The 24990-nt window shown below is 37.3% G+C and overlaps 2 protein-coding genes across 2 annotated transcripts; one reads left to right on the plus strand and one right to left on the minus strand.

Moving 5' to 3' along the window:
* Nucleotides 1–4436: 4436 nt before the first annotated feature.
* LOC119641557 (neurogenic differentiation factor 1) lies at nucleotides 4437–17949 on the minus strand. Its single transcript, XM_038040296.1, has 4 exons — nucleotides 17615–17949; nucleotides 11527–11825; nucleotides 4840–4874; nucleotides 4437–4728 (listed from the first exon to the last, which is right to left on the minus strand). The coding sequence occupies exons 1-4, from the start codon at nucleotides 17688–17690 to the stop codon at nucleotides 4437–4439; spliced, it is 702 nt and encodes a 233-aa protein (XP_037896224.1). The 5' UTR covers nucleotides 17691–17949.
* A 763-nt stretch (nucleotides 17950–18712) lies between these two features.
* LOC119641567 (sarcosine dehydrogenase, mitochondrial) lies at nucleotides 18713–23714 on the plus strand. The gene is made up of 4 exons (XM_038040315.1): nucleotides 18713–19170; nucleotides 21105–22292; nucleotides 22507–22649; nucleotides 22727–23714. The coding sequence occupies exons 1-4, from the start codon at nucleotides 18748–18750 to the stop codon at nucleotides 23685–23687; spliced, it is 2715 nt and encodes a 904-aa protein (XP_037896243.1). The 5' UTR covers nucleotides 18713–18747; the 3' UTR covers nucleotides 23688–23714.
* Nucleotides 23715–24990: the final 1276 nt, after the last annotated feature.

Consider the following 24990-nt stretch of genomic DNA (forward strand, 5'->3'; position numbering starts at 1 on the left):
TACATGGTTTTTTTGTTCTAAACATTTTCAAGCAAATGTAGTTATGCATGCTTTTCATTTCATTTTGATTTAATTTATTATTACTATTATTATTATTATAATTTTAGACTAATGAAGTAAATTCTTAGACTAAAAAAAGACATTGAGCACTAGCAACACAGGCTATCGGCTTTAATTTAAATAAATGTACATTAGATAATGAGCTTAGTAGTATTAATAAAGTAATGTATAGAATTGATGTTCTGTTCTGAAGCTGATTGTAGAATGTCCAAAGGGTTAATCGTTCCAAATGCAATACTTTTAGCCAAGCAAAAGTTAAGGCAAACGCAGAGAATGTGCTTTATGGTGAGAGTTTGTCCACAACTGCAGATTGGGGAAGAAGAGTTCTTCCAGATCCTTTGGTGAGTTGCAATTGTATGACCAATTCGAATTCTCGCAAATGTTTGGATCTTCATTCTCTCAACATTAGTTGGATATAAAGGTGGAGTTACTTGAGGGTTAATGGAAGAGTAGTGTTGATGATGGTACAGTAAATTTTCTTCTGCAATTTTCTCTTTAACTTTTCTTCCAATGTATCTTTGAAGATCCAACTTTTCCACGACATCATCCATAATTAGAGGAGCAGAAGTAGCATCCTTTGCCGCTCGATCACCCTGCTCATTTCCCAATAAACCGATGTGACTTGGTACCCATAACATTTTAATTTTTCCCTCAGGTTTTGTAATTATATTCCTTAATTTGTTGATGGTTTTCCATCTCGAAGTCGAAGGATTCCGAATAGCATGTAATACAGACAAACTGTCGGTAACAATGACAGTTTTGAGTTTGTTTTTATAGGCAAGGTTCGCAGCGTGAAGGATAGCTCTGGCTTCGGTTTTGAAAGTTGAAGTACTTTCATGAAATACGTGGTTGAGAAGAACTCGTCCTGTTGCATCAACCACGACACAAGCAGGAGGCAGACCAGAAGATTTTGAGCCGTCTGTGTATAAAAGATTCCAACCAGTGCTTTCCAATATTTGGGTTTTTTCAGCTATTAGATTCCTGAAGACATAATTTGGTGTATTTTCTTTCTTGTGCATAGACAGCGAAATGTCAAAAGAGCTGTCTTTCAAAATCCGTGGAGGTTTAACACCAAAATAGCGGAAAACTTTTAAAGGAATGTTCAATTCTTTTGCGACGTACAAACAATAGTCAATTGCAGATGGTCTATTTTCTAAAGCTGGAAGACCAGTTTCAATTATAATATTATTTATCGTCGTCCGAAAAGCATAACAACATGCTCTGGCTGCTTGGTGATAGACCGATTTGAGAATTTGATAGACTATCTTGCTTAAAACAAGCATTTTGGTAAGATAAGCAATAGTGTTAATGTACGCATGACTTTTCCAAGCAACGTGCTGCATGAAATTCATCCATGTTAAAATAGAATTTTTTAACCGAAGACAGTGTGTTTTCCAACGATATTTGTTGTAAAACATGAGCCCGAGAATATGGAGCGTCTGCACGTTTTGTACTGGTAAGTCATTAATAAGCATCAGTAGATTTCCGGCATTGGATATCTACTTTCGACAAATGTGCATTTTTTTTGATTTTTTCATAGAAATTTTAGTCCCTGACGAGTTTGCTCATGTGGAAATCTCACGTCCAATAGATTCAAGGATGTTGATGGCTTTCTTTTCTTTGCTATTTTTTTCTTTTGTAAAAATGTATACATCGTCCGCGTAGAGACAATGTTCGAGTCTCGGTACACGGCAAAGAATTTTGCTAATTTCGTTGAAAGCGATCTGGAAAAGCGTGACAGAAAGAGAAGATCCTTGCGGAATGCCATTCATTAGCGGACAGGAATCAGAGACATGATTGGTGATTCTAACATTGAACCGCCGATGCGACATGAATGATTTGATGTAGTTGAAGAATATGGGTGCAACATTCAGACTAACTCTGTCAAATGCTTTTTCGAAATCAATGGAGAGAATTGTTACATGTTTGCATTCGGAAATTTCTTTGGTTGTGAAGTAATCAATATTTAAAAGAGCGTGTATGCACCCTCTACCTCGGTTGAAACCAACTTGTTGCTTTGTAATCAGGTTCTTGTACTGAAGAAACCAAGATAATCTAGATGTCATAATCTTTCCTAATACTTTTGAGAGGCAAGATAAACCAGAGATTGGGCGATATTCCGTTGCGATGGAGACATTTTTTGACTTATGAATTGGTACAACTGCTACCAGATTCCACATGTAGGGTGTATGGCCAGTCATAAAGAACGTGTTACATTACGTCAAGTAATTTCTAATTTAATTAAGCAATCTAACACACCCATTTAGTGGTAGGCGTAAGAACAGAATAATAGGTGTATGTTGACGGTGGGTATTTGATTCCATTTTCCTCTTATTATACTAGGAGGTTGCATGTATTTCAGCTATTTCTTCACTTAAAAAAACCCTTTATTGTGGAAAATTGGTACAATGTACATTAATGGAAATAGTTTCCCTTATTTTCTATAACATTTGCCAATATTCTTAGCAACATGGCGATATCATTCCGAAAGAACTTATAATGGTTTGGCTGCGATTCACCAACCGCAGCACTTCATTTTCGCACTTCTTCAACTTTGCCTACCCGCGTGTCACCCAAGCTATGCTGCATCGATCCAAACAAGCGATAATCATGAAAAACCCGCCATGTCTGTTGACTATGCTGGGTATGACAAAACTTCTCATTCGATCTGCAAGTCTATACCCCGGGGAAACTCTTGCAAGAATTGGTCAAATGTGATTTTCATGTTCTTGGAGGCCGTTTTCGTCATTGTCATCAAAACCATAACTTTTAAATCGCTGCAACCAAAATTGCCAATTGGGATATGATGAAGCACCGTCACCTTAAGCTTCTGAACGTGTTTGATGGTTTTCGGCAACAGATTTCTTCAAATCAAACAACAAAAGTTATGAAGGTCGAAAATGCAGTTTTGAGCGCTCCATGATTAGCATCGGTGTACCCCGAGTAAATCAATATTATTAAATGAAGAGATGTTATTTTATATAAAGGAAAGTCAAAAATATCGATTTAGTTCCCTCAAGCATTTGCGACAGGCTTGCGCTCGGAAGCTTGAGAGCCGTTACTCTCCCCAGGAAAACGGCCATATGCTATTACATTTCCTCCGCCATGCTTCACTCTCCTTTTCCTATTGGCCGAGGTACACTTCTTCCCGGATCATTTCCAAGCATATTTTTATTTTTTTTTTTATTTTATCCCGCTGTTCCAAAGTACATTTTTTTCCTTCTCCTTGTTGTTTGGTTTGCACCAATTTTTATGCACTAAAGCGATGTTTTTCATCTTCTCAAAATTAGCTTTTCTGAGCAAGAAAACTCGACGAGCTATTCTTCGTGGTAGATTGGCATCTGAAACATCGACGAACCGTCTGCGGCGATACAACATTTCCAATTTCGTTGGAAATTGCTCAGGGTCCTCAGCTTAGCTAAAATTGCAATGCGGTTATCGGAAGCAGGAGAAGTATTTTCTAATGCTCCGCATCTCTCAACAATTTTTTCGTGGATCTAAAGCGCTACGGCTATAAATTTGTACGATTTTCCCTGATTTCAAGACTGATGACTTATTCATCCTCCTTCTTGGCTATAATGGTGAGATCGGCCAACTTAATATTACTATAGACGTTATCTCTCATATTGCATTTTCATCTCAAAAATACGATTTACCTTTGAAATCCATCTTTGCGGTTCACACACTTTGCCTTTCACAAATTCAGAAAGGATGTATCTATTTCACTGACCACATGAAAAACTTGCTAAAGCTGCATAAAAGCCTTCAACATTTTACTGCAAGAATCAGCGCACGTGGGATTCTGGGAATTAATTTTAAAGAATTTTGTCACATGAGAAACGTCGTACGTGTATGAGTTTCGTAGCACTTCCGTCTACATATGTACGCCGCTCAATGTCCTTATGGCATAAAGACAATTAAAAAGACATTGGCAGGATTTTGTGCATATTTTCCTACCATATAAAAAAATAGAATAACCCCTACCCTTAATTGTATTTTATTGCTATGTCCATAAGTTTCCGTGAGACTTGTTCGAAATTCGAATTACAAAAAATTTTTCTTTTTTTTTGGATTAGGACTAGAACAAAAAATTCGTGTAAAAAAGTATATTTGCTCTCATTGGTGAACCGTGTTATTTCAAAACCAGGGGTCGTGTAAAAAAGATTTGGGTGTACTGGACTTGATGTTGTATTTTGTTGAAATATGCCAGATAAACTTCACCGTACGCACCGTTTAATAAAACAAACGCATACCTTGAACAGGCTTTCAAATATAGTTCAATATAAGAAGAAAGCCGTTGCTCTTTGAAAATTAAACGCAACTTCGCCCGCTAAGGATACATAATACAATAAATTTATTCTTAGTTTTTTTAAGTACTATCTAGTATCAGTTAAATTATTATAATTTGTAAATGCTCGTAAGTTTTGATCACTGCTTCCATGCTGCTCATAATTGCGCAAGGAATGTGTTTCGGGATGATTTAAATGACAGAATTGATAAGCGGGCTCATGAGAATGTGACAGATGTAAGTGACTCGGAGATGAGTTCTCCGAATGCCAACTATAATCATGGTTTTGATGATTTGGTTGTAAATGAGTTATATAACTTTCATTCCCTAAACGGATTTGTCTCGATTTAAAGTTTTCCACATCTCGGGACCAGCTATCACTAACGGATGAAGATATAATTGAAGAGGTATTTAAGTTGATATTATTTTGCAAATTGTTATTCTCTTGTTGTTGTTGTTGTTGTTGCTGTTCTTCTTGCTGATGATGATGCTGAAGATGATGATGATAAAAACCAAAGGGCCAACTCTGTAAGTAAATAGATACGTACATGCATAAATTTTATTATTTTTTTTTTTGTTTATAATTTTACTATGATAGATTTGTTTATCTTTTGCCATAACCACTCTTGTCGAAGTGTTTACGTCATACGTTTTAAAATCTAATTGCGTTCAGTCATGCGAAGTTGTGGCGCGTTGATAGTCCATTTGGAACAAAAGGAATTCATCATATTCTATGTTATTTTTATATCTACCATCGCATATTGTAGATATGTTTATTCTATCATTCGTGTTGTAACCGGAAAAAGGTGTGTGGGGTATTCGTCGTCGATGTTTAGGGTCTGCTCTTGCCATAATGGCTTGTCAGGCGAAACCCAAAAATTTACAAGGTAATGAACGTGCGATTATCGGCGCCACCTAGTTTGCCAGCTAATCTGATAGGGCCTAACGGAGAGGGCCTAATCTAAGGCTGGAGTGCAAGGGATGAAAGTTTGTGCATGGTCCGTACGCACTCCTCTGGGCGAAGAAGCGGAGCCTATCTGCACCTCTAATTATAGTACCTCTGAGGAAGTACTTCCCGAAGCGCCCCGCACGCAAGAGTCAGGTTTGATACGCTGGTTTAAGCAAAGTATTCGCAACGCTATCGTTCTTTTTTAGGCATTCCTAGTCGCGTTCTTCAAAGCATATATGATTTACGGTTGACTTATTCGTATTCGATTGTGAGTTGTGTTGTCTGTAATGAATTAGGATTATGGGCCACTTAGCAAGCCATCTGTTCTTGATTTTCTGAATCCCAGAAGAAGATGAGGAAGAAGAAGAAAAACGATTATCGGCATTACTCGTGTCATTACTATGGCAATTCTTGCATTCGAATTATCAATACTCCTTGGATCGCTAACCAACGTATTACCGCATGGATTTTAAAGTATAAGCGGTAGATATAAACTCAGCATAGTCAGACCCCAACTCAATCTATTACATCTTTGGCTGTCTCAATAACTCGCAGAACTGTTCCCTACTTCTTGGATCGCAAAAAAGTTGTAGTTCAATGCTTAGTAGAGTGGTCTGCGAGTAGACGATTCCTCGCGCTCGTGACAACTTCTTCAATATAGGGTTTCCGTTGCCGGAGAATAGATGTATAGAGTACACATTTCTCGTGAAAAATGAAATGAAAAGTCGAAGCTAAGGGAGAAATCGGCGGCAAACACCGACGCACACATTCCAAAAAACTAGTGCAATTTGGAACAAAAAATCAAAGTTTGGAAACTTTCACTGCAAATATTTGTGCGATTCAAACAAGAAAATGTGATGTTTTTCATATGTTAAGAAGATTCATTCATCTCAAGCCTTCTTCTTTTTGCTTTTTTATTTCCCTACACATTACATTTAATAACCGCCGCATGCTAATTACACCCTATCATCGTAAACTAAGCGCACATACGTACGTGTGAACAGCGTGTGAGTATGTGTGTGTATGTGTATGTTTATATCCGCTTGTCTACTTAGGCGTTTTATGTCTTCGTTTTACAGCGTTGTGGTATTTTTCACAGCCTAAGCAATGTATCAACCAAACAATATGTGTTTATTGTGGTTGTGCCCATATGGTCTTTGAGAAAATGAATTAATGAAGTGTTTATTTTAACACAATTCTATATAAAATGCGGGAAGCAAGGGAAATTGCTTAGAATCCTCACACCTTATCGATAAAACTGATAAGATTGGTTTAGATGCAAAAGAAAATATTTGCAGTTAACGGATAGCCGTCGCTGAGTCTCTTCCTTTAGAGACAAGGATCTCTCAAGTAAATTTTTCATAACAATGTGTAGTGAGAAAAGGCAGAAACATATAAATGTTCACCTAAGCGAGTTAGGTATGAGCAAACAATGGAAATGGGAAAATTAGAAGAAAGAAAATTATATTCGATCGCGACCTAGTCTTGCGTACCGGTCACCGTTATCCCAAAAAAAGCTAGAAAGAGTAAAAGAACTGCATTTTCATGGTCATTTAATACCGAGTGGGTGTGAATGATTTTTTTATATTTGCAAAATAAAAGTTATTGTCGTATAGGCATGTGGGCGTTATAGGCGTGTGATCGGAAAACTTCCATATATTTGTGCAAATTTCGCTAACGGGAGAATGCTCGTAACACACTGTGCAGTTTCGCAGACAGATAGATGGGCAGGCAAACAGATAGACACGTGCAGGCCAAATTTGAAACCGCCTACGAATTTACATACTTTATGGAGTTTTTGAAGCTTTCTTCTGTGCGCTATAAAGGTGTTGAAAAAAAAAGAACTTTCGATACTCTATGATATTAGCTAAGCGTGGTCAATTTTCTCCATTTTTGTACATGTGCTACAGCATCGCCCAAACAATATGCATTCAAATGTTCGTGCATTTGTCTGCTATGGTAAAAATCAATTTTTTATTCTTTTTGAAAAATAGAGACGTTCTCAGTTTACGTAGTGCTCTTGGCCTGTCCTTCGATCGATTTAGCTCAATTTCAATACCTGGCTGCGTGCAAGAACTGTCAATGTTTCTGCTAAATTTGAAGTCGATAGGTTCCTTTTTGGCGGCCAAGAGATTGTTTACAACAGACATTACGCAGACGGACAGACAGATGGACATGCATAAATCGATTTAGAATTTGATGCTGATCAAGAATACTAATATACTATTTGGGGTCTCTAACGATTCCTTCTTGGCGTTTGCAAACGTTTTGACGAAATGAATATAGCCCTCATCTTCCGGTGATGGGTATAAAAAAATTGTCGAGAGCAAAAAAATGTTGGAAAAATTGTAAAAACTAGAAGACGGAGCAAATAAAGTTAACATTGCTAAAGAGAATATTATGCAGTGGGAAGTGCGCTTAAGTACCACCGATCTTGGTTAAGATTTGTTTATCAAGAGCGATCGAAGAAACATGTTGGAACTTAGACTCTCCTAAAATGCAAGAGGAACCAGTAGGAAAGGCAACTTGGTCGGGTGGTGTATTTTCTTTTTATTTTTACTTTTTTTTTTTTGTATAAATATGACCAGGAAGCGAGGAAAGAGAAAGATATAATATATATATATGTGGATATGCATCATATATTTAGATTCTGAGGTGCTTATATGATAAAGCTTTTACGCTTTAACAATGGCTGTGTCAATTGGAAAATATGAATTATATTGAGATCGAACATGGAGATGTCTCTATTTTATGTCTACAAACCGGTACTTTCGTCACAGATTAACTTATTACTAACAATATTGATAATTATCATTTTCTTCATTTTTTTTTCAACTTTTAAATGACTGCGGAAGTACTGTTAGGTAAATCAACGTCATCTTCAAGCATTGTTATTGTGTGATATCCGATACGTAATTGCGGTGAATTTAGATGGAATCGGAAAAATTTCTATCTTCTCCAAATGCACGGGGTATATTCGTGTCGTCAAAGCCTTTGCAACACCCCGACACACCGCAAAGTATATATATTCTTGGTCAATATAAAATTCTGAACCGATCCAAGCGAATTCGTCTATTTATGGTTCTGACCATTTCAAGTTTTTGCATATAAGTTGATAATCAAAATGCGGCCAATTGGTGCTAAGCCACGCCTTTAGTACAAAATAAGTGGAGAAACCCTCTGTTTTTAAAAGAACTGGAAAGGATTTTTTACGCATTATTTGTAAACCAAAGCAGATACAAGGAGAAAAGGCGGTCGCACCCACCCAATATCGTAGAATGGCAAACATCACTTTTATACCCATCACCGAAAGATGACGGGCATGACAACGTTTGCAACACCCAGAAAGAATCTTCAGAGATCTTCCACAGTAATTATACTCTTGATCAGCATCAAATTATGAACGCATGCCCTTCTTTCCATTTGCGTAATGTCGGCTGCAAACATGAAATGAAGCTATCGACTTTAAATTTGGCAAAAACTTTGGAAGTTCTTGCACGTGGGTTGCTGTTGAAAATGGGCCAATTCAGCCTACAGTACCACGTGGAGAACATGTCTGTCTCTTTCAACATCTGAGTTTTTCGCTCATTGCAACTACTGCAGATGAAGATATAAAAATGTGAGTGTATCTTCTATGGATGAATACGTGTACAAAAATGCCAAAAAATTGACCCCGCCTACCCAATATTATAGGGTATCAAAATTATCATTTTTTTTCAATACTTTTATACGGCGCAGAAGCAGCTTCAAAAGCTCCGTAAAGTATACAAATTCTTGGCCAGTTCCTGGAGGCACGCAAGCATTGCGTCTGTCCGTCTGTCCAACTATGTAGAGTTTCTTGTTCGCAAAAATGATGATAATGCCGACAAATTTGCAAAGAATTTCAAAACGACCCAAACGGGTTAAACGACCCGCCTACAGCGCCCACAGGCCTATGTAAACAAAACTGTCAGCATCTGTGCACAAATTTTCGCTTTTATTCTGCAAAAATGATAAAAAATCAGCCGCGCCCATCCAATATATAGGGTAAGAAAATGTAGTTTTTTCCTTTATTTTAGTGTTATTGAGGATAACGGCGATGGGTATAAAGGATTCGATGCGACAAAATATAATTTTCTTACTCGTTTTCTTCGTTTTGTTCTTTTTAGGTAGAGGTGTGGCAGATATAAAAGATTCGATTACAACCGACTATAATTTTGTTTCTTGTTTATTTACGGATTTGCTTGTTTTTCATTTATCGTTTACATCGGACAGTGGTAAATGTGACTCTTTATCTCTTTAGCTTTCAAATGCGGCCTTTAAGGCACTTGCAAAAACAATTATATTTTTTTCAAGCGGACATACTCTAAAAAAAAAAAATGTATTCATTCTTATCTGCCTTTTTAGTCTGTCGGGACATTTAACACTAAAAGAAAAGCTAATCATTCATCATCGAAGGGAAGGAGTTGCGTCTTATAAAAGGGCAATGAAATTAATGCGCTTCCCACTGTGATCATGATAGCCGACAATCTAAGTAACCTGACTAGGTAAGGCAGTAAAGGTAAGTAAGGCGCCGCAAGTAGGCTGATGAGGATTTTCTTAGCCATGACTCTGTAGAGAGGCCTTGCGCAGAAAAAGCATATGTTAACCGCCTTTTCTGTCACAGAACACACAACGATTTCCGAAGCTTTTATAGAGCATTCTCATGTCGCTTGCCGATGTAGACAAACTATGCCGAGTATTCCTATGCAAGCTTCTGGCGGCTCTGCAATTGCAAACAATCTGATGCCCTAAATGAGATTTGATGCCGGGTATGACTTGTGTAGAAAAGGGTTCCCATTAGTAATCTCACCATATCATTGTTCATCTTTGGAAAGTGACAAAAAAGAGGATTATTTATCTATCTATTCTTTCCTTTTTGCCCTGATAAGAACTTATGCCTACGTTACGGGAGGTTCGAGGCGTAGTTTTGAGAGTGTCAATGGAATGACAAAGTTAATATAACTTCCTGGTTTGGAAGGGGATATAAAAACTTCTCTTGCACTTATTACACAGGCAACGGATAAAGTGAACAAAATGCCCTACATATGCGTATGCAAAGGAATTAATTTGTTTGCATTCAGATTTAGAATAACATGTCAAAAGACGCTGTTTACCTTAAGATGAAAAAATAAATAATAATTTGAAGAGTGTCATCAAAACGGCGACAAATTTGTATGTGCTGCTAGAATAATACACAGTTCAGACAGCCGAGGCTGTCAAGAGCATTATATTTTCGTGTTCGACTCTACACGATGACGATGGTATAGCAATCTCGACATTCCGTTTGAAGCGAAGTAAATCTCGCAGATACTTACGCCCGTGCGTCTCCTTTAGGAAAAATGAATTTTCACAAAAAAAATATTACCACCTTAAGCTATCGAAAGGCATTCGAGTTGTGAAAGGCATTCGAGTTGCATACGAAAGTAATGTGAAATTTTGATCAATAAAGGTTAACCTATTATTATAAGGGGCAGGCGACTGGAGAAGTGCTTAAGGCGACTACGGCTCTTTTTGGTCCGTTTTTTTTTTTTTCAAAAATCCGATTGCAACGTTGATACTTGTCACATTGCTTTGGACAAAGTTTTTTTTTTTTTCCAGCTCAGTAGTTAGTTAAAGACTTTTGTATAAAATCTAAAAGCAAAATATGTTACGTTGTGTTTACAGTGAAATGCGAAATTTGTTCGATATTTTTAGAATTTCACCATCGAAATTATATGTCATAACTTGTGATGTTTAGGCGCTTTAGGTATTAAATTTGGAAGAATTCACACAAAAGTATTGACTTACAGGAAAAGATGTGCGGAGATTAATTTCATTTCATTTTTTTTTTCATTTCTTTCCAAACCCAAAAATTTGGAAAATGTCTACCCATGTAATAAATATAGAAAATATGCCATTAGGTATATATATATGTATAAGGGTAGGAGAGTGTTTATGGCATAAAACAAATAAACGCATTGTTCGACAAATATACGTAAAGTTAAGGATTAGCTTATAGCACTAAAGTATAGCAAATTCCTTAGATTTCAATGACATCTAAATGTATTTTTTGAGAAAACGCAGACTCCTGTGCTAGAGTCATATAGAATATGATCGTTTTTCCTCCACCCCGTAAAACACAGTTACGTAGTTAAGTGGTGTCTTTGACATCACTTAGCATTACTTTCGTGTTTGTTGCTTATACTTAGATGCACATACATATACATACCATACTTTGGGTGGTGGTGTGATGTGAACCGAGAAAACCATTTGCATTTCTATTTATTGCTCCATTAATATGATCACCATTTAGATTTGCATTATCACCGCCTTCGACTACGGCTTTTAATTGTTTTATGTACATCGTTGCCAAACGTAATGTATCCAATTTTGAAAGCTTTGTATCGGGTGGAATGTTTGGAAGTTTCGTTTTTAAACGGCCAAAAGCACTTGAAAGTACACGCATGCGTGCCCTTTCCCGAGCATTGGCCGCATTACGTTGCACCGGTGGATATCCATGTCGAGAACCTGAAGAGAATCATATGTAGAAAATCGATTTTACTCAGACTTCCTAATCATCATGTGTAGATAGAGTTTGCTCAAGATGACACATATCTAGGCAACAGAGCCATTTTACTTTTTGTATCCTAACGTAGGTGTAGAGTACAAATTTGCTGACCAAAAAAATAAAAGTTCGTTTGAAAAAACCGAGATTTTGTACAAGAAGATCGTGGGGCCGGCTTATAGCTCTTGATGCCGAGTGAAGTCGATTATACTTTTCGCGAGCAACCGAAAGATTTTTGCTTTGACATCGAGAAAAATGGATACTTTGTCGACAGCTCGACAGTAAACTCGCTATTCGTTATAGCGAATCCAAAGTCTATTGTTATCGAGTTTATTTGATAATCATAAATCGGCTCCGTAAGTTAGAAAAAGTATTTTATATATAGTCCGAACGCCCAAGTTCATCTACTTCAGCATATATGTAAAGAGAGTTAAGAGAGGCTTAGCTTGAGAGGCGACCATGCTTCAACTGAATTGAAGTAAATGTGAATTTATATATATGTATATATAACTCTATGTTATGCAGTTTGATCGCTTAACTGTATCATATGGTCTCGAACTGCCGATACGCTGCTGAGAGGAAGGTTTTCAAATACATATAGTCATAGACTACTCATAATCATTTCACGGACATGTAATCGTAGATCAATGAATATAGCTTAGAGTTGGATAACTGCTGAACTTTTTTCTTGCAATTTCCAATTAACCGAAGTTGAATGCGGTCCACATGGACGTTTGTGCAGATCACTGAAGCAAAATGTGAATAGAGAAGGCTGTGTAAAACGCCTGGCTTGATTCCACCAAAATGCATTGATTAATGGTGAAAACTTTGCGGTCAGTACATTGGCTCACAACTTATATCCTAAATCTTTCATAATTGATTTCGTTAAGACCTCACAGTGCAAGTTGATGTAAGACCAGAGGGAATAGTACAATCAGGGAGCGACAAAAATCCAAAAACATACTAATGGCAGTTAAGCGTGTTGGTGTCGTGGTATGTAACACTTTGAAAGCACTCAGTGTCTAAACTATAGCTGAGGTCACATTTGAAATCACAATAATGTTTGATCAAATTTTTCAAAATTATTGGCAGTTGGACCAAAGTCCTTTATATTTAGTGCAATAAAGCTAACGAACTTAGTATTTTCTCTTGAAGTGTCTTCTTTCACGTGAACAAACGCCACTTGCCTCGAGTAAGAATAGAAATGAGTTTAAAAATTTTAGCTGGTGAGTGTTCAAAGCGATGAGTAAAAGCTTTATGGTCGTCGAAATACGAAGATTTGTGCCCTCCATATAAACTTATTCCTTTTATGGAAGCGGATGTGGTTCAAAGAATTAGATCCGTACTATCCTAAATTTTTCAAATCAGTGTAATATTTAGTAGAGTGTGGTCGTAACAATGGTCCAATCCAATCCAATTTTAAGAGCTTTCGTCATTAGGTTAAAATATGAACAGAATATCAACCTATATATCCAGTTATTGCTTGTACATGTCTGTGGACGGTCAGGCGAACAACCAGACAACCATTAATTGATTTAAACACCGATTCTGATTTGATCAGTTTATGTTAAGTAATTCTGATTGTTACACATCCATCCGCTTAAACTGAATATACTTTGCAGCACAAATGGTGGAGACCATAAATAGTGCATTGATACAAAAGAAGAAATGAATTTGTAAACGATCTTGCACTTTTTGCACGATTGAAGGATAAATTTTGACAACTTTCCAACGTCGAAAGAGACCAAGATAAAAATACAATCGAATTTTGAAAGGGCCAAACAAAACAGTAACAGAAACTTGCAACTAAATGCAAATATATCAACAGATTACTCCGTACATAATACAATGGGTCAGCGCAGAAATAATCCTCTTATCTATCATCGAAGACTTAAGCTTTCCGTTATTTTAATAGCAAAGGGCGACTTGAAATCCATTACACAAGTATTTCGATGAGGTTATGAAAACATTTTATGAAACTTGTATAAGCTAAGATAAGCTGGGATCTATAAAATATTTAAAATTTGGCACCAGGCAAGCCCGGATTTCTTATTTGTTATTATTATACGAGCTGCCCTAACGCCTAGTGCAACATGGCCGAAAATTGTTAAAACTTCTCTTGCACATAGTCCCATCGTCCATGTTTGGGATCACTCTGAAGCACTAAAAAGAATGTAGAAATAGCGTATAAAGAGTGTTTCCGCAAGGCTGGCAAAAACTAGGCATGAAAAGCAAACGCCGCGAATTGATACCGACATCAAGCAAATATCAAACCTAGTTAGGGGAATCAAAGGTGTAGAATGCAAGTATCAAGTGTTGGCTCAACGAAAAAAAAAAGTTGAACTTAATCTATGATAATTTTCATGAATTAATTTGTTACGACTTTTATCCTTTCGACCTTTCGATTAGCGAAACAATAATCGATCATCGATCAATTTGGTTGCACTTTTGGTGGTGAAACTCCGTCCTTGGCTATTGCGAAGCGTATATGGTATAAGAATGTTGATCGCATGCGCCGTTTGGTCACCGTTGAGAGTCGGAAACATTGTCAAATATCACGTGTCGATGTTATGCAAAAATAGTACGGCAATGCAAAGATCGACATATGACATACTGTGAAATTGATGGCACCTTAGCGACCTAAGGTAAAGAATCCCGGCTAACAACTCGATAGTCGTGGGTTCACATCACTCAAGCGCGGTAGAATTTTCTATAAAGTCGAAAGCCTCAGATGCTAACACTTTAAGACGTTAATCTTAGACTTTATTTCTCTGGCTAAACTAATAATAAGAATAGTTTCAGCGGCACACCTAAACTAATTAATGATGCATGATTGTTTGTTCATTAAACATTCATTCTCCCGCTCCCGCCCGATCCTAAATAGTTTGATAAAATTTCAAAAAAATATTCGAGTCGAGGGACGAATCATGGATCCATGCGTATGATCCTTGCAGACAAACATCGGTTGACGACAGGGTTGCAAGCTTGTCAACAAAACTTGTTCTTTCTCGAAGCACTTTCAATCGAATGGTCATCTATTTTTTCGAAGAAACAGCTCAGTGCTCCTCCAAAGGAGCATAAAACGGTACACAACAACAATTTGTTGGCCGGAAAATTGATGTAACAAGGAAGCCGACTAAGTAACGTCGAATTATTCCTTATTAAGGCAGTGCGAGCTCTCAGGCACCCATCCTAAGAGTCTACTATTGAAAGTGTACTTCAGTTCTATAATACAAAGTAACATTCTGAGAACCAGTAGCAGTAGAAGCCTTGTGTTGAAAGCTGGATTATGTGAACATCAACGAAAGTAACTGAATTTCTTATATTTTCGCTTTTTTTTATGATTTCCTGTTTAGCTTTCCAACATGGATAAGACATATTTAGGGATGTATTAAGTCCATCTTTGATGTATTTCAAAATTCTCTCTTTTAGACCGACTTTTGCAAGGAATCATAGCTCCGACAAGTGGCGAAGTGTTTATAGGTGGGAGAGTGATTGCAGATTGATTCGATTATTTTCAAATGTATGATCCCTGACGAGTTTTTCCAAGTGTTACAGGAAAATTCCAAAACTATTTTACCATCGTGAAACGTTTATAATAATCAATAGCAAGCAACGGAACAGATAGACAGAAGAAAACAACGAGACTTCTTTTGAATCATATTTTTGTGACTGAGCTTCTGAGCTGGGAATAAATCACAAATATTTATAACATTTCCTTTCGTAACAGCAAACTTTGTCATATTAATCGATACGCGTGAAGGTGATTTAAGTCAATATCTTTTCTTTTTTTCTCCTTCTTTAGTAATGTTTCTGTTATGTCATATAAAACCCTAACAGTTTTATAGTCCTAAGAAAAATCACAAAGAATGATTGACGTGTGCCACAAATTTTACTTTTCTGATTTATACGCAAACCTTTAGATCTGTTCATATAGGAAAGAGTGAATGTATGACAACTCATGTTGTATTTTTTTATACCTATCGCTGAACGATGAGTAGTACATTGATTTTATCAAAACGTTTGCAACATCCGGAAGGAAGCCTCGCAGACCCCATCAAATCTTACATCGATTTAAGCGTGTTCGTCTGTCCGTCTATCTGTCTGTCTGTGGTAAATATCCGCCTGGTCGCAAAAGTGCGCAAATCAGCTTCAAATCAGATAGAGAGAGCGAAAGGCTTTGCACGGACGGCTTTTTGCTGCTTACTTATAAACCACAACCGATACAACGTTATATACATATATGGGTGAGGCTGTAGCACCTGTACAAAGATCGGGCACTCCTACTCAATTTTATAGTATACCAAAATTTCATTCTTTTATTAAAATGTCCGCCACACCGAGAAAGAGGTTTCACTCGGTCGTGGCCGAATATAATTTTCTTATTTAGTTTAGTAGTTATCCATATCCTATATAGTGTAATATGCGTTTCCAAGTCAACTTTTCTTAGCCTTAAGAGATGACATCGCAGCACATTTTCCAGAAAATGTTTTTGTTTTTAATTGGTTTAACAGATACTTTGAATATACGCGAATAAAACCGATTACCCGCCAATCATTTTTTACCTATGCTGGGAAAGTTGCAGCCTAATATCTTGCTTCTTCTTTTCTCTCGCCTCTAATACAGTAACGAAAGTCTTTCCAAAATGTTTATCTGTATTTAGAAGCGTCTTCGAAAACGTAAATATATATATGTATGTAGATAAGCATAGTTTTCTGAAGACGATGTTTGAGTAGATATTAGGTTGGCTTGGAATAAGGTTTTTGGATATGGTTATGAATTCTTTTATAGCTTTACATACACTTTGATTTATTTCATTTCAAATCGGCTACAATTTGTACATTTCGCCACAATTAGGGTAAGAGACCATGTAGGGAGAAGGCCAGCTAATTACTACCTTATACAAATTATTTAGTACGAGAGAAAAATGAATTGTTATGAAAGGTGGGTGAAAGCAAACCAAATGTGTATCTGCGTCCTGCTCCAAAGGTTAAAGATCGACAACATCAGGATGCAAATGAGCACTAAGAGAGCACAAGTCAGAGAAAGGCTTGTAATCTTTAATTCTGCGCCGTATTGGTTAACTACGATACATGCCTTAATTAGTGTTTACATTATTGCCATGGGCACGAACCGAACAACGTAAAGAGTTCTGTTATGATTTATATGAATTACGAATGTCGTTCAAATTTTTACATTCTACTCCCAAGGGATTGAATATTTCACACTATGATCCACATTGATCCGGACAGGAACATTAAAGTTAATTGCATCATTTGATGCCTAAAAGACACCTACGCTCCATTCTCCATTGGAAATGAATCTATTAACAGTAATTTGTTTTCATGAGCTGATAGTGAAGGCTGGGAGACCGACGGCAAATTCCTCTGTCTTTTTGCTTTTGAACTAATTCAACAGCGTCTATGGCAGCGTGGCAACGGTAGAAGGGTATTCAAGGCTAGGTCTAACCAATGACATATATAATCTTTTTGCGTTGGATGAAGAGTTCAATGTGTGAGTTAAACTGAAGCTTGCTTGCTGTTAAATAGTTCCCCTAAATCAAGAAACGTGTCTATGTTCAGCGGCTTATGCTGTTTTCTCCATCGTTGCGAGACATTGAAGGTGCAAAACGTTATAGTGGCGTTACCCGTCAATTTAAATTCCGAGTTAGGATATCATTTTAAGCTCTTTACAATTTCGCGAATGTGTCCGCTTTGATTAATTTTCCGATTTTCGATTTGAGTTCACTTACTTTGCGAGCAGTTATCCTCATCGAAATCATCATCAATGAATTCAAAAGGACTAGAATAACGTTTACGTCGTGGCATTATGATTAAATTTAATTTTTCTTCTTTTTTTTTTGAGTTTTACAAAAATATAATTTGAATAAATTTATTCTCTCTTGCTTTTCTATATAAATTATAGCACATGGCACATATATCTATCGATCGATAAGAATTCAATAAAACATTTTCTTTCACTTCAAATTGATTTTGGCACAACTTTTACGGATAAATGATAGCATTGAACTGGAACCTATTTGAAGCGTTCCGAACTATTTACACTCTTTTTCTGATCTCTTCATTACTGTTAACATAATGTTACATATGTCCACATTAGATGATGATGATGATGATGATGATAATTTGCTTTGCTTTATATGCTCTTCTAGGACTATTTTTAGTTTATGTGGGAGGAGACACATACGAATTGTATGCACATTGATAGATAAATATATTGAAAAAGAGGAATGTTTTCTATTGGTACATAGCCACTTAAAGCAATGGCCGAGAATCAAATACGCAGAGAAACCATATGTTGTAGAGCAATAAAAAGAAAGAAGGGAGGAAAAATTATATGATATTTGGTTAGTAGTTGTACGTTGTTACGTATTTCAATTTTTCGATCCGAACATGAAGATGTTTATTATTTCAGAAAACAATTGAACAGATCGAGAACATATTGTTTTGACAATTTACGTAATAAATTTTGAAAGGATTTATGTAAACGTAACTCAATGTAATTATCTCAATCATTTTCGGCCAATAAAGTTGCAAGTTAGAGAAACTAAGTGAAAAACTGAAAAAATATTGTAAGAAAAACGTTAAATGAAAAGCGCTTTACAAGCCTCAATGTCTTAAACTAAAAATCTAAAGTTGAGTTTAATCAAAGCAAGCCTTCTCTGAACGCATCGTTCTTATCGCAATCAGAAACTTGATAATAAGCTACGAAGACGATTCTTCATAATCATTGATAATGGACTATTACTTAAGCGCTTATCACCGTTCAGCCGACCTTTTCATATTGATTTCACTCAGTTTTCATGTACGAAAACTTATCCCACATCAGTTTCGCTTTTATACTCTTTAAATACGGTTTTGAATCATGTGGCGCAACATTAATAGCAAAAATATAAAAATTCCTATCGTGAATCGTCTAAAATCTCGACTTCTAACTGCTGTTAAGCAGAAAAGCTCAATGACTAATCAAAATTTAAGTACTACTTCTGCATCTCCTATACAATTGCCTCACGAGGTAGATGTTGTGGTTATAGGTGGAGGCTCCGCTGGTTGTCACACCTTATATCATTTGGCTAAGCGTGGTGTTAAAGCTATATTGCTAGAACGAGCCAAATTAACAGCTGGTACCACCTGGCATACAGCCGGCTTAGTATGGCGTCTGCGACCGAATGACGTCGATATACAGCTCTTAGCGAATTCGCGTGACATGCTCATGCAATTGGAACAAGAGACCGGCTTAGATCCAGGTTGGATACAAAATGGCGGTATTTTTATAGCGCATTCAAATGTAGGTTCACATATGTTTAGTAACAACCCCTACGCGTAGAAATTCTCGCTCGTCATTTAAATTTTGCATTATTCGCTTAACACTGCACGGTGTGGTACATTGTCGAAGTTATTCCGACTAGATATGCCGCTAAAAACATGTACTTTATTGAATTATTATTGGGATTGAAAGTCCGATCCAGTTAGTTATCTCAGTCAATCATAACGTTGGTTAGTCTTGAAAGCCAACGATACACCAAACACGTCGCCGTAAACTTACGTTCTTTCTGAGCGAGGGAAGACAGATTATTGCTCCGAGGTAATACGCAGCTTGTGGAAATACAAAGGAGATTAATCTTTTTGAAAAATTGAAAAATTATTATGGCAGCATGTGAAAGTAGATCATTGGGAAGCAAAACCCAGAAATAATTTTGCCACAAACGTGGATATCTATTAACAATAGACTAAGACTAGTCGAAGACTTATATAACATTCCTTGTAACATTCTCTGGTATGACCCCATTTTTGAACCAAACCATAGAGAAAGATAGGGTTTGGGTCACCCTCTTAAGCAATCTCACCTGACCCGTCACCACTCCTTTTCGCGTATATAGAACTTAGAACTTTGTGGTATTTTTTTTTAAAAAATTAATTGGTTTGAGTTGAACAAGGAATGAAGGCAAAGGCGATCAAATTGATCGAGTTGTTCCACTTATTCTTAGAGCAGCATTGCAGACGTTTGTCTGACCCAAAAAAAGGCAAATGCCTCGTTCTTAGAGGAGGGAGACCTGTCCGTATATATGCCTGCATACGGCGATGAGGCGACAAGAATTCGTCTGCCCACTCCGTTTACTATCGCGCCGTGGTGTGAAGCCTTCATGACGGAGACCAATTGTGAACCACGTGTACCAATCGATATTTCAACCATATCCACGTGGATTCTCACATTTAATTGAGCTGAAAACTCTTTGTTTTCTTGATATTTTTATCATTATTTTTATCATATTTTGTTGATAATTTGACGATTTTTCTGGACCTAGTACGGGCCATTTTCAACTGCTTTTTTACCATCTTGCGATCTTTTCATGGTCTATAAACCAACATACCGAATGGCGTAAAACTTTTGCGGGATATTTAGGACCATGTTATCAATCTAAAAAAGGCGATGTAAATTGATATTCAAAGCGTTCTTATGAGAAAAAGAGTCCTTTAATTTCTGAACATAACAACATATTACAATTTTCCGGTAATCGCACATGTGGGAAGGTAAGGGGCAGCAAGTAGTAAGGAAAAAGAAGAGATAAGAAGTGGCACAGCACAGTAGCTGTGTTGCAGGGATTTAAAGCGGTGAAGACTGGCTCGGCAGTCGCTGAATCCTTATCTACTCGGCCACTCACATAGATATGACAAAGCCCAATTCTATGGAAAGCATAGAACTTGAGGAAAGTCAGTTTCCACCTTTGTACTCAGCCATTTTGCCAAGCAGCTGAATACAAAGGGAATGCTAAATTTTTCTTATATGACCACCTAACCACCTAGATTGCGCTACCCATTCATGCTATTTGTGGACTATGATCCTATCCTCTATCTAACCTAACTGTTGAAGACTAACACGATCTATATGTAAATGTTCAACATAGTGTGGTTTGAGTTCATACCATATCTTCATTTGTCACACAAATTATCATTAGTGTGCTCATGACAGCTATGAGCGTTCCATACCCCGATTCACCCCCCAAATAACTAGATAATACTATAAAATATCTACATTAAGACCATTCAGATCCTCGCTTTAACCAAGTTAGCGAAAAACTGCTTTTAAAAACCTTACTGTTCGCCTATTGTTCGCCTTAAGTTACTGTTTTTCTATTATTATCACGTATGAGTAAAATATGCTGCGTTAACGTTACTATCTGTTATCCATTTTTAATCGCTTTCATGATACGCCCTCTTTAGACTCGCTTAGATGAATATAAACGTTTGGCCACTGTGGGCAATGCCTTAGGTATCGAGAATTACGTTTTAACCCCACAAGAAACGCAAAAAGTGTTTCCCCTCTTGGATCCCGAAGCTTTTATTGGCGCACTTTACTCACCCGGTGATGGCGTTGTTGATCCGGCCATGCTATGCACGGCGCTAACGCGTGCAGCTTCCAAATATGGGGCTAAAGCGTACGAAAATACTCCCGTCGATGATTTGTTAATTACAACAACAAATAAGGGTAAAAAAATAGTAGGTGTTTCAACACCACACGGTAATGTTAAATGCGAGACTGTGATCAATGCCACCGGTGTTTGGGGTCGCGATTTGATAGAAAAGCATGGTTCTTTTTTACCATTAATACCGATGAAACATGCTTACATAGTATCTGAGACAATTCCAGGTGTTAGAGGTTTACCGAACCTTCGAGATCATGATTACTCGACTTATTTTCGCATACAAGGCGATGCGATTTGTTTAGGTGGTTACGAACCAAATCCAATACTTCTGCAATCAGTTCCTAAAGACTTTCACTTCGGTCTCTACGACTTGGATTGGTCAGTGTTTGATACTCATTTGAACGGTGCGATAAAATTGTGTCCACCGTTTGGTAATTATGGTGTCAAATCAACGGTCTGCGGTCCGGAATCTTTTACACCCGATCACAAGCCTTTAATGGGCCCCGATAACGCTATAATTGGTCTCTTTCACAATTGCGGTTTCAATTCCGCGGGTATGATGTTCGGTGGTGGTTGCGGCGAACAAATCGCATTATGGGTAATTAATGGTAAACCGGATTTGCCCATGTTTGGTTTCGATCTGAGACGTTTTACGGAAGAACAAAATCGCGCTACGCAATGGATTAGTGAAAAATCACATGAAAGTTATGCCAAAAATTATAGTATGGTTTTTAAATACGATCAACCATTGGCGGGGCGTGATTTTCAAAAGGATCCTTTACACGATGAAATGTTAGCGAATAACGCCTTTATGGAAGAGAAGCAAGGTTGGGAGAGGCCGGGATTTTTCTTAGCGGACAAGGCGCTAGTTTTACCATACGATTGGTATGGCAGCTACGGCAACAAAAGACATAAGGATTCCGCTTATGAGCGTGTGCTAGAGGGAGATCTACGGTATAATACCTTCTCAGAGCATCACAATTTGGTAAGCAATTCTATTTATGCTTGTATTGCTTCGTTATCTTTGATTTGATGTGCGATGTTTGCTTAACCCATACATACATACATACATACGTACGTACGGATGCGACTGTTTGTTGATTGTTGCCGCTTTTACTGTCGCTGTTTCTTGCTGTTATGTTGATAAAACACAAATGTTCAAACAAAAAAATTAAATAAAAACAAAAAACAAACATTAGATAGGCGAAGAGGCGCTTGCTTGCCGTAACAATGCTGTTGTGTTTAATATGAGTTATTTTTGTAAATTGTTTTTGGAAGGCCCAGAAGCCGAAAAAGCAGCCGATTGGATATTTTCAGGAAACACCAAACGTGACATTAAGAAGTAAGCGAATGTTTGTTTCTGGACACTTTTGCTGCCCAATTCTGTTTCTGTTTAACTTTTTCTTTGTAACTTCACAGAACCGTTTACACCTGCGCTCTTAACAACTCCGGTGGAGTGGAAGCTGATGTCACCATATCGCGACTATCGTCCGGTACCGGAGCTGTACATGATCCAAAATTTGAAGGTCAAGGTTATTATATAGTGGCCGGTGGTGCATCAGCTTATTATACTTATTCCACAATACGTGATGAACTACGTCAGCAGAATTTCAAGGCTTCCGTTAGAGATGTCACTGCTGATGTGGGCGTGATATCAATACAAGGCCCTAAGTCGCGTGATATATTGCAACAAATTGTGGACTGCGAGCTAACCGATGCGAATATACCGCCAAACAGTACACGGTTAACTAAATGTCGAGACGTTAACAATTCTCGCTGTGAATATGGCGTTCGACTATTGCGTGTTAGTTTTGTGGGTGAATTGGGCTACGAGTTGCATGTACCCAAAGAGTACTGTGCGTCGGTATACAGATCTCTTATGACAGTAGGTGCATCAAATAACTTACGCAATGCCGGCTATCGTGCTTTATATGCCTTAAGTAGTGAGAAAGGCTATCATTTATGGAGCTTTGATTTAAGGCCCGATGATACACCATTAGAAGCAGGATTAGGCTTCACTTGTCGCAAAAAGGGTCTTTATAAAGGAAAATCAGCTATTGATCAGCAAAGAAAAGATGGTCTTACAAAGCGAATAGTATATCTAACTTTAGATGAACAAATACCCATTTGGGGTCTGGAAGGAGTTTATAGGAATAATGAACCGGTCGGATTTTTAAGGCGAGCTGAGTATGCCTATCACTTGGGCAAGCCATTCGCTCAAACGTATTTACAAAGAGCGGACAACAAAATTATCGATACAGATTATATACAGCAGGGTAACTATGAAATTGATATTCTCGGAAAACGTTACAAGGCTCAGTGTTACTTGAGAAGTCCTTTCGATCCCGAAGGCAAACGTGTATTGGGAATTTATAGTTAAAAGAAAAAAGTAATAAAAAAACATTCATATTCATTCATATTTTCTAAATAAATTCACAAGAGTAAACGTAAATTTTCCTGGTATTCAAACCACACATACAAAAAAGTGGATGCCCTTTAGAAAATGAGCCCGCATATAAAGATTTATGTACGCAAGTCCTTAATTCTCTGTTGTTGTGGAAAGCCGTCAAGTGGTTTATAAAGTAATCATTTTTCAAGTACTTGTGAATTACCAGACAAAGTGACCACAGATGCACATTGGGTCAATGGTACAAACAATAATAGTAAGTAAGATGTGCGTGCGTATTTAATGACTTAATTAATAAAAGATGAGTTTGTTTTGACATTTTTTGTACGCAGTAAACTTCTACGAATTTAGGTTTCTAATATCAACTGCAGTCAGACATAGCGACGCCTGAAATTGTCTGTTCGCGTGTATGTATGTGTATATGCCCCACAAGTTCTTAACTTTAAATCCACCAAATCTTAGAAATATAAGGAAATTTGAAATTTTATACCTTACACCATCTAGGGTGTATTAAGTTTGCGGGCATATATGAAACGCCCAAAAGGAATTGAGATTGACGCACCTTTTGTCATACTAGTCGATTAAGAATTACCAAGCTTGTCTGTCCGTTTGTCCGTCTTGTTTTCTCTTGTTAAGGTCACAATTTTTGAGATATTTTGATTAACTTTGGTACACCGACATGTTTTAGCACAAGAACCAGCGCTATTCGAACCACTTTCGATATATTGCCTTATTTTAAAAAGAAGAACTTCGGATAAATCTAGCTTCTGCTTACCAATCTATTCGGAGTCACTTTCTGGATAGCCTTAAGCTTGCCTATCCGCCTATCGTTCCTCCAGCCTTGTTTTCTTGTGTTCGCTATAAATGCCGAAATTTTTCCTAATTTGATCAAATTTGGTACACAAACCTGTTTTGTCACAAGGACGAGCGCTTTTGAAAATAGTTTGCATCGGACTACTTTTTCGACAACTTGCCATGTATTGCCTTATTTTGAAAAGAAGAACTTGACATAGATCCACCTTTTATTATACCGATCTATTCAGAATCACTTTCTGAATCAATGTATGCTCGTCTGTCCGCCTGTTCGTCCCCCCGTCTTGTTTCCTCCGGCGCAATTTTTGAGATATTTTGATGAAATTGATACATTGTTGTATGCTGACCTAAGGATGAACGTTACGGCCAACGGTTGGACCACTTTTTCGACCACTTCATTATAACGTCCATAATTGTAGGATGGTGTAAGGTTACCTGTTTATTTCTTTTTTTCGTTCGAATT

This window comes from Glossina fuscipes, unplaced genomic scaffold (genome assembly GCF_014805625.2).
Source record: "Glossina fuscipes isolate IAEA_lab_2018 unplaced genomic scaffold, Yale_Gfus_2 154, whole genome shotgun sequence".
NCBI classification, from domain to species: domain Eukaryota; kingdom Metazoa; phylum Arthropoda; class Insecta; order Diptera; family Glossinidae; genus Glossina; species Glossina fuscipes.

Excerpts from the sequence above, each read along its gene's own strand:
- LOC119641567 (XM_038040315.1), top strand. The coding sequence starts at position 18,748 with ATGTGGCGCAACATTAATAGCAAAAATATAAAAATTCCTATCGTGAAT. Across the intron at positions 19,171-21,104 it reads TTTTTATAGCGCATTCAAAT|ACTCGCTTAGATGAATATAA; the intron begins GTAGGTTCACAT and ends CGCCCTCTTTAG. Across the intron at positions 22,650-22,726 it reads ACCAAACGTGACATTAAGAA|AACCGTTTACACCTGCGCTC; the intron begins GTAAGCGAATGT and ends GTAACTTCACAG.
- LOC119641557 (XM_038040296.1), bottom strand. The coding sequence starts at position 17,690 with ATGCCACGACGTAAACGTTATTCTAGTCCTTTTGAATTCATTGATGAT. Across the intron at positions 11,826-17,614 it reads TGAGGATAACTGCTCGCAAA|GTTCTCGACATGGATATCCA; the intron begins GTAAGTGAACTC and ends GATTCTCTTCAG. Across the intron at positions 4,729-4,839 it reads TTTTATCATCATCATCTTCA|TGATAGCTGGTCCCGAGATG; the intron begins GCATCATCATCA and ends TTCATCCGTTAG.